The sequence below is a fragment of the Anopheles moucheti genome, chromosome 3, assembly GCF_943734755.1.
Source record: "Anopheles moucheti chromosome 3, idAnoMoucSN_F20_07, whole genome shotgun sequence".
Taxonomy (NCBI): domain Eukaryota; kingdom Metazoa; phylum Arthropoda; class Insecta; order Diptera; family Culicidae; genus Anopheles; species Anopheles moucheti.
In genome coordinates, this window is record NC_069141.1 from 11,087,174 (window position 1) to 11,099,706 (window position 12,533).

The window sequence follows — 12,533 nt, forward strand, 5'->3', positions numbered from 1 at the left end:
AATATCGTTAATGAAAGTGCATCGCCGAATGGTGTGCAATTATGGCCAATTTGTGGCCGGGCAGTGTGAAGGTGGCCGTGCGAGAGAGGCCTGTGAAGGAGGGCGCATATATCAACCGATAGTTCAGGATCGATCAGGACAGGTAGTTGTATAATCTGTGCGTTGCAGGTTTTTTTCGTTCTGCTTTTGTTCCTGTATTTACTTTGGTTAATTTAAGGAAATTATGATTGATTGGATTTTTAAACGATGCACGATGTTTGTAGTGTACGCGTATGTTGGGTATGTTGAGCAGTGCTTTTGTAACGTTGAAAACTTTGCAAAAATGTCCTAGTTGTTAGCTATCAACGTAATGCGAAGGAAATATCTTCAATCGGTGATAAAGAGCGTCATTTCCTTGGACAACTTGTCGGACGCAATTATCACATTTTCTTGAACAAAAGTACTTTTCGATTGCACCAAAGCACACAACGGGCTATTACGAAGATATTTGGGGGTTGAAAACTGTTTTTGAATGGGAATGCGTAGAAAAACGGTTTATTAATATCTGTTTTAATGAAGTATAAGAAAACAAAAAATATAATATAATATAATATGATATAATTTGTGACTTATATTATTTTATTTGTCCACAAAAACGATGAATATCTGCCAAGAAGCTATATTTGTCAATTAAGTGAGTATTTGTTCCAATTAATTACATTTTCGATGGAGACGCTTAGTGTCTCTTGTTGTATTGTGAATTCGCCCATATTTGCAGCCATACTTCTTCATTACATGAAAGATCTCCGTAAATGAGCTTAGGACTTATTTGAGATACGAAAAACGGTAGATCCACGTTTTAAGGGTCACCTTTATCTCATGCAATACAGCAATGTCTCAAACAATTTCATAAATTTGCATAGCCACAATTCTAAAATTTAAACGAATTTTATTCAATTTCATCCAGCACCGTGCCCATAGTGCAAAAATAGATTGAGTAAAAAGAGTTTTTCTTTTGAGCGTTAAACACATTTAACAAGGTCCTCATATTTTTTTTAGATATTTTGTCCTTAACAATGTTCCTGATTATGTTCAAAGTGAAGTACTGCTTTCCGACAATTTGTTGGGTAGACTCCAGTGAATTACATTGTTTCTTGGTAACGTTAATTGCTTAATCAAGTTGATCCTTAAGAAACGCTTTTAAGTAAGAGTTATATCAGCTATGTAACGAGTTAAAACACTTTTTTAACTTCCATATGCATCTCTTATGAAAAGAACCAGCATATTCAAGGATCAAGATGTTCGGCTTTTGTCCTTTCCCGTCAGATTGTAGACACTTCCTCGGTCCATTTTTTGTACAAATATTTTTATAGCTTTACAGCATTTGCTGAGTATTACGTTGCCCGGGAAACTAAACCCTTCCGGACTGCGGCTCCGACCGAAATCCTTCCAGATCTCCTACCGAGACAGTGTTATCTTCCGTAAATCACTCTCAGCACGATCACGAACGTATCAAGCAAAGCCAGTGCCCTTTAAGCAGGGAAGAACAGCAACACAATAACTGCCACTCGTGTCCTTTTCGGTTTGCAAGAAAATTGCTTTCGAAAAAAACAAAGTGTTACACGCATGCCTCCTTGGATCCGTTCTTGGGCCCAGGAACGGCTCACGCATACGCAAGCCAGCCAGCAAACTTCGGCCCCCTTCACTCGCGGTTGGTGTGAGAACTGTGAAAAGCGCCTCAGCACGACGACACCGTCCGCTCTCCCCAATTAAATGCTACCTTCCAAGCGTTTGTTTCGTGCTTCCGCCTGATTGCGGATAGAAATCAATCAAGATAAAACGCTATAAAAGTCGCTACCGTGTAATTTTCGCTGCGCACATATCACATTTTTACGCTTCCATCTCTTGGTCGTTCCGTCTTGGTAGGGGGAGCAGGAAAAGCTGTACGAAAAACAGGCGACCATTCGTGTCGGGAAAGGGAGGTGATTTTAATGCCACAGTGCGCTTCAGATTGTGCGCCCTTCTCAAGGGATGAACCAAATTTGCTTTCAGTTTGTTGTACACACAACGCGCCATTGGTGAAGCAGTGACACAGTGTGATTATTTGCTTAGTGAATTAAATATTTTTACATTCCGTTCAACATTCCTTGAACCGCACTGTTACGCCGAACCGGAGAAAAACTTAAACGCAGTAAATGAACCCATCATTATCCTTTTCTTCTCGGCCTTTTATCCCTTTTGCACAGCTTCTTGTGTGTGCAAATTTTCGTTCAGGTTCCCGGTCGGATCTCGGGGACTTCCCTCCGGTGTGTGTGTGTTTTTGAGTGCCTCCGTATGGCCCACTTTTGTTAAGGTACCGGTACGCAGGGCTCCGGTTCGGTCCCTTCTGTTAGCACTCCGTTTGTGACTACAGCCGATGGGAAGGGTGACAATTTCGGCAGGCAGAATATTGTTGTTATTCGTTGGCCGATTTGTTACGGACACTTCCCGGTCGGGATTTCAACCGAAGACACCCGTCCCAAGGTGTCGATCATTTCGACACACCGGTTCGGCACATGTCGGGGTTTCCTTGGGTGTTGGGAAAAAATGCACCTCGTTCCGCTGTCGGGTGCCAAATCGCCGAAAGGGTGCGGTTGCATTTGACGAGGTGTTAATTCAATCAACCCCTGCCGGGCGTTAAATAACCATCGAGTTGGCAATCGAGTTGGTTGCGACAGCCGAAAAAAGGGGTAGGCAGCGGCAGGAAAATAGAGCGATGGAAAGCAATGAGCGATCAATAGGCGTTTGAAGTGGCGCAAATTTTGTGTTTCCGTTTTCGGAGTGTCGACAATCGACAACCGTTAAATGAATATTTCCTGCGTGCGTTTTAGTGGCCCTTTGATCCGGTACCAAACACGCAAAAGCACGTCGGTCCGGTAATCCGGTTAGTGGATAATTTTCCGACCATTTTATCGGCCCGCAACACCCCGCACTTTTTTTCGATGCACTGGACTTCGGTATCGGATCAATGGTGTTGTTTTCATTAAACCCACCCAAACGTATGCCAAAAAGGCGATAAAAATGGGAAAAAGTGATTACAATAAAAAGTAGGAAATGGATTTTTTTGCTCGCCATTGCCATTGCCATTTGCTCGCGGAAATTCGCCACAAACAGCTTAAAACAGTTTTTTGAGTATGATCAGACAGGGCAAAGGATTAAATCTGCCACGTGAGGGGCGTGAAGTAGAATAAATCGATGGAAATTGAAAAATTAGTTTTCCCACGCAACACACAGAGGAAATGAAGTTGTTTTGTGATTAAAACGGGCACATGAATGTGGAAAATATAAACTTTCGGACACATTGATAGGATTAGAAGATTGATGGACATGATGGGAATTAAATCACAATCCGTGAATGACAAAGGACGGAAAATGTCTAATTTTCATTGGCTGAATATAGAATTCCTGGCAGCTGACGTAATTGTAATAGTCAGGACTTTTCTAAACGTTTCTAAAATTTTATTGAATTCAATTTATTTGGTTGTTTTTGTTTGTAAAATCAAGACATATATAATTATTTTTAAATGAACGATCTTATCCGGGTATCCGGGAAACCTACGCGCGTTCTAAGAGCGAAAGATAAATCCACAAAATGCAACTATTTGATGAAAACGTTTAGAATGTTGCAAAACCGTCGTCATCGATCCTTTCCACCCGAAAAACCTCATCAAATCAATGTTCACATCCGACGCACGAGTCGCCAGGCGGAAGAAGACAATGGTGCTTACCACAAGATAATGTAATTATCCTTCCATTTACCGGTGCTCATACAGCCAGGATGTGCATCTCTGTTCTTCGCCCAGATTACGGTACTCGAGGCAGCTGAATCGTTTCACTGTTGATCGAACCAAGCAACCTTTCCGAACGAATCGATTCCCATCGTTCAATCAAATCGCTTCGATCCTTGGACAAGGGGCGAAGGGGGTGTGTTTGTCTGTTGCGAGAAACCAAAAGACCCACACACGTACACAAAAGGTACAAATGATAGCAAACAACAGCAGAGGCAACATCAACGGGAAAGCGGACACTCCCTAAGTTCACTCCCTTTGCCAAAGGACCACGTCAATGGGAACATCAAACGCCACTCGGTGCTACAGGAGGAAGGATATCATCGGGATCCTCGTGGCAATACCATTGTAATACCAAACATCAACATCAACACGAGAGGGCAGAAGGCAGAATGCGAGAGAAACTTCTCCCGACAGGGGACATGCATAATACCAGATAGTCGCGCATCCCTTCTATTGTCTTCCAAACGGTGGTTTCCCTGCTTCGCTTCGGATTGTTTGCGTACCTTCGGTTACACAAGTATCGGATGCCACCGTTCTTCGTTGTGCGCAAACGATTCCCTTACCAGGGCGCGAGCTTCCTCCTTACCGGCATTTAACGTGCCACCGATAATCTATTAGATCAATATTAATTCAGATATAATGAAATCGGATGCTCAGATCGCTCGAGCGGAAACGAGTGCGCTGTTCGGAAGTACCAATCATTCGCACCCCCGCTTGTTGTGCCGCGTTGACTCCGACGTGATCCGGAATGGCCCGAACGTTCTACGGCAGCCGTTGATTAGGTGTAGTGTTTCCACGCACTGCGAGGCGTGGGTTCAGTGTTTTACACTCTCCATCATTCCGTTCCGGCAGCGTGTCTAGTGACGGAAGACCGAGAACATAACGCCACCCCATGCAAAGGGATACAGCAACACACAAAAAAGAGAGAAACTTGTCGGGTAAGTGCGCGGACCGGGAATTTGCTGCTATTTGTACAGCTTGTCGTCAAGCTTCGATTTGAATTTGTTGCGCAAATATTTGTATTTACTTTGCGCTTCTTTTCGGTCCGGATTCGTGTAATCCGTCCGTTGATCCGTCGGTGCTTTGTGGGCTGGAAGAATGTGAAACGAATGCTGTGAAGCGGACTAAACAAACTGGGAGTGAGATAACTTAACCTTTTGATCTAATTATGGATTAATTGTTCTCATCAACCGAAGCATGAGGAAGAGTTTGAAAGGAGACTGGGATTTTGTATCAAATTGAACATGTAATATTCTTCTTTGAGGTTCTTTAATCTATTTGCTACACCAAGAAAAAGAATACTCAGCCCATATCATCTCATTGCATGCTGTACATTATTTGCTTCGGTTTTGATAATAGAAACCACAAAAAAACCCACAATTACTCTCTAATAAATTTCCTATGTAGCCTGCAATATGAACTGTATTCGCTCACAATTTTCAAACGATAAAATATAATTATTTTTCAAATCGATGTCAAACTGACAACATCTGATTTTGACAGTTCGCTCCCGCTCCCGCTAATCCGGTGCCCGTAAATTATCCGTGTGTGTGTGCATAAGTTCGTGGCCCTATCCGGTTATTCGGGAGTTTGACTTTATACGCGGCGGCCACCGATAGACCGAAGGCAAGAGTTTTTAATTTTATTTATGTTCGTTTTGTGCATAGCTTTTTAGAAGAGTAAGTATGCTTAAATACCTCATCATGATATCAACGTATAGAGTGTTTATTTACCTGTTCGTTGTGTGTTTCGGCACTCCATTGCAGGCTCTGGAAAGGGTCGAGAAGCTACCAAAGGAGAAAGTGCATAATACGAAAGGAAGATGGCCAGCGTAAGATTAATCGGTGCGGCTATGCAGCAAAATGTGACCTTTGGACGGGCGCTTCGGTTGAAGGGTAAGGATTACATATTTGTCTTGTATTTTGGGATCAATGGGAAATCGCGACGCGCTTCTTTTATCGGCGGCCCGGGGAGATCGCGACTAATCGCGGTGGATTGTTACACGTTGGACTTTGACCGACAGTTACGGCACGGGGCAAATCGATGGAAGAAGGCTGTGAGAAGTGGTGCATAAACATGACTCGCTGCTTCCCTATACTCACACGCACGTATCACGAGATTACGGATCACCGTAGCTGGTTGTGTTCGTAACGACCGCACCGTCGGTACATTTTTACAGCTGATAATTTGCCTCCCGAAAGGCATTGACAATCGTTATGAAATCAACCTATTTTCAAAACAATCTAGTCTGTGCCACTCTGTGATTCCACTGATACTGAGTTTGGGAATACTGCAAGAGTTAGCAACATCAACACGATACGGAAGTGCATGGTTATTAATTGTCCCTACTTTCCTATCACTTCCGCAGCCCTAAAATCGCAGATGCATATGCGCTGTCTGGCCACGGCGGCAACAGCCGGCAAGCACATGAAGACACGACTCGTGGACAACGTGATGGTGATCACGATGGATTCGCCCGGCGTTAAGGTTAACTCGCTCAATGCCGAAGTACAGTCCGAGTTTGATGCTATCCTGCGCGAGGTCGAAACGAACCCTTCCGTCAGTTCGGCCGTGCTGATCTCCGCCAAGCCGGGATGCTTCGTGGCCGGAGCCGATATTACCATGCTGGAGCAGTGCAAAACGGTCGAATCGGCAACGAAGATTTCGCACGAGGGTCAACTGCAGTTCGGCAAGCTGGAGAAATCTCGCAAACCCGTAGTGGCCGCCATCAATGGTGTTTGTTTGGGCGGAGGACTGGAGCTGGCTCTGGCCTGTCATTACCGAGTGGCACTGAAAGACAAGAAAACGGTACTCGGTTTGCCGGAAGTGATGTTGGGACTCTTGCCAGGTGCCGGCGGCACTCAGCGACTTCCAAAGCTTACTTCCATCCCGACGGCACTGGATCTGGCCCTTACCGGCAAATCGGTTAAGGCCGACAAGGCCAAAAAGCTTGGCATCGTAGATCTGCTAGTGAACCCGCTCGGTCCCGGATTGAAGCCGGCGGATCAGAACACACTCGAGTACCTGGAACAGGTTGCGATTCAAGTCGCCAAAGACCTCGCCACGGAGAAGCTAAAGGTGAACCGGCAAAAGACGGGCCTGGTGGCAAAGGTGACCGAGTTCGCGTTCGGCATCGAATGGGTAAAGAACAAGGTGTTCGAGAAGGCACGCGAGCAAGTGATGAAGCTTTCCGGTGGTCTTTATCCGGCCCCACTAAAGATCCTGGACGTGATCCGGGTCGGCGTGGATAAGGGTGCAGAGGCAGGCTACGAGGCGGAACGTAAAGGATTCGGTGAACTTTCCCAGACATCGCAATCGAAGGGTCTGATTGGGCTCTTCCGCGGTCAGACCGAGTGTAAAAAGAACCGTTTCGGTAAGCCAGCGAACCCGCCGAAAACGATCGGTGTTTTGGGAGCCGGTCTGATGGGTGCCGGTATTGTCCAGGTCAGCATCGACAAAGGTTATCAGGTGATAATGAAAGACACGACCGAGGCTGGGTTGGGCCGAGGCATTGGCCAAGTCCAGACCGGTCTGCAGGGTGCGATCAAGCGTAAGCGCATTAGTGCGATCGAACGCGATCAGATCCTAGCGAATCTTACCTCCACCCTTAGCTACGAACCGTTCCGTAAGACTGATATCGTAATTGAGGCCGTGTTCGAAAACATCGACATTAAGCACCGTGTAATTAAGGAGTTGGAGAAGGTCGTACCGAGCCATTGCATCATCGCCACGAATACATCCGCTATTCCGATCACGAAAATTGCTGCCGGCAGTTCTCGACCAGAGAACGTGGTCGGCATGCACTACTTCTCCCCGGTTGACAAGATGCAACTGTTGGAGATCATTACGCACCCGGGAACTTCGAAGGAAACGGCTGCGGCTGCCGTAGAGGTGGGTCTGCGGCAGGGCAAAGTGGTCATCACTGTTGGTGATGGGCCCGGCTTCTACACGACTCGCATCCTCTCGACGATGCTGTCAGAGGCAATCAGGTAAGGAGGCCGCTGATCAGGAGAAATTCCTAGAAGTAATGAACTTTCTTTCGCTTCGGTGGGTATCGTTAACAGACTGCTTCAGGAGGGTGTTGATCCGAAGGAGCTCGACAAGATGACCAAATCGTTCGGTTTCCCGGTCGGTGCGGCCACCCTGGCGGATGAGGTCGGTATCGATGTTGGAGCGCATATTGCCGTCGATCTGGCGAAGGCATTCGGCGATCGGTTCTCCGGTGGCAATCTGGGCGTGATGGAGGATCTGGTAAAGGCCGGCTTCATGGGGCGCAAGTCGGGCAAGGGAGTGTTTGTGTACTCGGGCGGCCGTAGCAAGAATCGTGAGGTGAACCAAGACGCGCTGGCAATCCTGAAGCAGAAGTACGCCCTGCAGTCGCGTGGTGCTAACAGCGTGGAGGACATGCAGCTGCGCATGGTGTCACGCTTCGTAAACGAGGCGGTGCTGTGCCTGGAGGAGAAAATCCTGGACAGTCCGCTGGAGGGTGATGTCGGTGCCGTGTTCGGTTTGGGCTTCCCGCCATTCACCGGTGGACCGTTCCGCTGGGTTGACCAGTACGGTGCGGAGCGGCTCGTCAGCAAGATGCGCTCGTACGCCGACCTGTACGGTGCACCGTTCGTGCCGGCCCAAACGCTGCTCGACATGGCGAAGGATTCGGGCAAGAAGTTTTACCCGAGCAAATAGAGACAACCATGGCAGGTGCCGTCAATCTAGCCGTTAAGCGTTATCGTGTATCATTGAAGGACCCAACATCATCAATCACTATACTTCTATTCGTGTATTGGACCCTTTAGCACTTAAGTACCTAGGAAGGAAAGCGTTATTTTGTGGTGTAACTCTAGTGTTCCAATTTTTCTGGATCGCTGAATCGTGTTAATTACGTCCCAGGGCTCGATGCTTGATTATTATCAAATGTGTCTCCTGTTTAGTATAAAAACATCTTAGTAGAGCTCTAGACATTGTTTTGGTTCGCTTTCTGTTATAACTGCATTTCTAAATAAATTTTATTATTTACAACAAATGAAAGTATGTGTTTTGCCTTTTTGCTATACGGTTCTTTGCAATTGCATTATTGACTAGATGTCTTCCCGTTGCGTTACCACGTTAGTAGGTCGTTGGTAACGTTAGTGACTCGAAAAAAGCTCCCCGTTCCGTTGTTTCTTTACGTAAAACCATCATAGCAACCATTTTATTGGGAACAATCAAATCATTCCAGTTTAGTGCGCCGAAAGAAAGCTTAGCTTCGTTAAAAAAACAGCACGCGTAAAACATGGCAATTCCTTGCCTGAAGAACGGTGTCGCTTCGAAACAAGGTGAAAATTCCTTCCTTTACACGCCGTGCCACTGTCCGGTCGGGAAGTTACTGCGCCAGCAGCAACTGGTACGCTGTGAAAAACCTCGCATGCCCACGGTTCGCCGAGTCTCGCGAAGAACGCAATATCTGGCCAAACCTCGTATGCCTCGCGCTAAGTACGAACCTCGTGCCGGGATACGCTCCATCAAACAAACGGAAGTGTGCCGCACGTACAAGGAACCGTTCGCTTCCAAGCGCCTGCAGCAGCTTGCCCATCCGCACGTACGAAAGCTGGTTGCGGCCCAGCAGGAGTACCGCCGTTTTATCGCCCGTCGCCAGCAGGACCAGCTCGAGAAGCGCATCAAGAAGAGCATCTTCACCGTGTACAGCCGGCTGGCGAATGTGCAGCTGCCGGAAGTAGACAAGTATAAGGGCATGTCGCCGGAGGAATGGCAAAAGCATCAGGATTGGCTCGAACGCAATGCACAACCAAAGCAGGCGCCGGCCAGCGAGCAACCGAAACGCGACCGAAAGCCACTTGCAGCGTTGATTAATCGGATTGAAAGCTTGTCGGAACCGCGTTTCGCACGGAAGAAGTTTACTGGCCCGGAGAAGATGGGTCCCGCCGCAAAACCATCCGCGTTGAAAGCGCTGCCTTCGGAGCATGTGGCCAAACTTGCCGAACCACTAGAGCGTCGTCGACGTGCCAAAGGTGCCGTGGTGGAGGACACACGGCTGCCGGAGAATGTGCTGAAAGCCGTCGCGTCTAGCCGCGTGGCCGAGCTGGCTGTCGCAAAATCGTATCGTAATGTAAACAACGAATACCGCGATAAACCGTTCACGGTCGAACCGAACGCACTGAAGGCGAAGGCGTCCGATCGCATCCTGGAGCTGGCCAAACCGAAGAAGGTGAAAAAATGAACCAATTGCTATTTCCAAACCATGGCATCTTTGAAATCTTGAGCACTGCGAATTCTCAATTATGGCAAATTAGCTAAATTATATGTTATTTGGTAGTGTTACAAATGGCACAGATCACACACCGCGATCGTGAATAGAATTGTTGAAATCAATGAATGTTGCTTTACCAACCGGGTACACTTGCGTGATTTATTTATTATTATTCGATGACTCGTCATTTTCACTAGAAACATACAGCGGCCGGATGTCGACCTTCTCGTCGGGGTTTCAAGAGAGGTGTGTCTAAATTTCCGTTTAATACTCTCGACGTAGTCTGATCCTGCAATCGCCTGACTGATCGTCGATCTGCAGGGAAGCGTCCTTTCAAGGGTGCTTTGCTAGCTTCTCTACTTTGGTAGGTTCAATAAATAGGGCTAACCGTTGTTTTACAAACAATCTTTCACTAGGTAGTCTCTATCAGCGCCATTTGCATTCGTTTTGTTTTGTTTTGGGGCGGTGAAGAAATCGGAGTAAAAACGGGGAAACAAATAAGTTAAAGCGGGAAAGATACTGAAAAGAAAGATCGGCAACAAAGTACGATCGTGTTGCTCAGCATACAGACTCCAACGCAGAGGATGATGGTACTTTCAGGCTGAGGATATAGATCGATCCGTTCTGAGCTCCGTTTTAGACCATAACTCCCCACAATCGGACCGTTCTTTGGGGATTTGAGGATGTAAGTTGCATCTGTGGGGAGTTTGTTTTGACGCGGTGGCACAGCTTATCGCAGATTGTGAATAACAGCCTGGGTGAACTCGTTGGTCGTGTTCTGACCACCGAGATCCTTGGTGCGGACCTTACCGGCGCGCAGTACATTCTGCACGGCCTGGAAAATCATTTGGCTGTATGGCAGCAAATTCACGTGGCGCAACATCTTCGATGAGCACAGCAGCATTGCCGTTGGGTTGGCAATGTTCTTACCAACACCCTCGGCGAACGTGTGTCGTGCACCCTGTTTGGACGAAAAAGCAAGGTAAACGTGGTATCGGTTTCTTGACGCGCTGTTTACTACTTACCGGCTCAAAGACGGCATGCTCCGCAGAATATGAAGCACCAGCTACAACACCGGCACCGCCGACCAATCCGGACGCGATGTTATCGATAATGTTGCCGTACAGGTTCGGTGCGACCATCACATCGAACTGATTCGGATTGCTCACCAGTTGCATCGTCGTGTTGTCGACGATCATCTTCTCGAACTGAATTCTCGGATAAAGTTTGCCGATCTGGAATAAAAGGCCAGCGTAAAGTTACCGTTGTCTGTTGATTACCCATATCACACAAGAGCCGCTCTCTTACCTGTTCACATTTCCTCATGAACAAACCGTCGCCCAGCTTCATGATGTTTGCCTTGTGGACGCAGGTGACCTTCTTGCGGTTGTGCTTGGTCGCATAGTCAAAGGCAAACTTGGCAATGCGAGCCGACTTCTGCGCGGTAATAACCTTCAGGCATTCAATCACACCGGGCACGGCTTCGTGTTCCAGCGCTGAATACTCACCCTCCGTCTGCTCACGAATGACGACCGCATCGATGCCCTTGTGTCGCGTATGGACGCCCTCCAGACTCACGACGTGCACAACGTTTGCATACAGATCGAGCTCATTGCGCAGCTTCATGTTGAGCGTTTCCAACTCTCCGGTGCGGCTAAAGTCGGGTGTCGCCAAAATACCCTTTAGGCATACCTTGTTCTTGTTAATCGATCGCACGACATCCTCGAGCGGTGCACTCAAGGTCGGGTTCACCTCCGACAGGAAGAACGCCTCGAAGTCGACCGGTACGTCGGCTGCCTTGAACACTTCCTGCACCGAGTACACCAGCTCCGGGCCGACACCATCACCGGGGATCAGAGTGCAGGTAATGCGTCCTTCGCTTTTTCCCTGACGCTGGAAAACGTGTGGACAGTGAGTAATGATGGTCAATGTGACAGAAACAAACCAATGCAGGTGAGGTCCTTTGCATATACCTACCGGGTTTTGAGCTACGGTTGTCGAATGGATGCCACGGCATGATGCCTACAAACAAACGAAATATAATTACACTATTTTTCTGCCCGTGTCTTGCCCGTGCCGAAAATCAGCACACAGCCAGTCACGGGTGTTACATAAACATTGATCAACACAAATTAAATGTCCCCGAAACAAGGTCGCCTTGGCTACTCACCTGCACCAGCGTTCTGGCCACATTTCGAGCAATGAACGACATGTTGCTACCGGCGGGCGATAATCCAAGGATGATGGGCTTTGGGCTTTAGCAAGCCACGAATAATTTGAACGGACGAGGAAAAATACAGCACGGTCCTTCTTGTTCGCGGCGCGCAGAACGAACGTAGAAAAAACGAGAAAATTGCGTGAAAATCTGTCTGCCAAGAATTTTGACACCGGCGAACTGTCATTTAAACGGCAGCTGTCAAATCAAAACCCGGAAAAACACAGTTTTTCACTTTGCAGCATTAAAATGATAGCAAAGC

The 12,533-nt window shown here is 47.4% G+C and overlaps 3 protein-coding genes across 3 annotated transcripts; 2 read left to right on the forward strand and 1 right to left on the reverse strand.

Moving 5' to 3' along the window:
• Window positions 1-5,397: 5,397 nt before the first annotated feature.
• Window positions 5,398-8,831, forward strand: LOC128300952 (trifunctional enzyme subunit alpha, mitochondrial). Its single transcript, XM_053037215.1, has 4 exons — window positions 5,398-5,488; window positions 5,576-5,704; window positions 6,178-7,798; window positions 7,874-8,831. The coding sequence occupies exons 2-4, from the start codon at window positions 5,632-5,634 to the stop codon at window positions 8,493-8,495; spliced, it is 2,316 nt and encodes a 771-aa protein (XP_052893175.1). The 5' UTR covers window positions 5,398-5,488; window positions 5,576-5,631; the 3' UTR covers window positions 8,496-8,831.
• Window positions 8,832-8,986: 155 nt separating this feature from the next.
• On the forward strand, window positions 8,987-10,197 carry LOC128300560 (uncharacterized). Its single transcript, XM_053036665.1, has one exon. It carries the CDS (start codon window positions 9,082-9,084, stop codon window positions 10,024-10,026), a length of 945 nt encoding a protein of 314 aa, XP_052892625.1. The 5' UTR covers window positions 8,987-9,081; the 3' UTR covers window positions 10,027-10,197.
• Window positions 10,185-12,386, reverse strand: LOC128300559 (isocitrate dehydrogenase [NAD] subunit beta, mitochondrial). Its single transcript, XM_053036664.1, has 5 exons — window positions 12,227-12,386; window positions 12,034-12,078; window positions 11,365-11,949; window positions 11,082-11,291; window positions 10,185-11,017 (listed from the first exon to the last, which is right to left on the reverse strand). The coding sequence occupies exons 1-5, from the start codon at window positions 12,266-12,268 to the stop codon at window positions 10,787-10,789; spliced, it is 1,113 nt and encodes a 370-aa protein (XP_052892624.1). The 5' UTR covers window positions 12,269-12,386; the 3' UTR covers window positions 10,185-10,786.
• Between the last annotated feature and the right edge of the window lie 147 nt (window positions 12,387-12,533).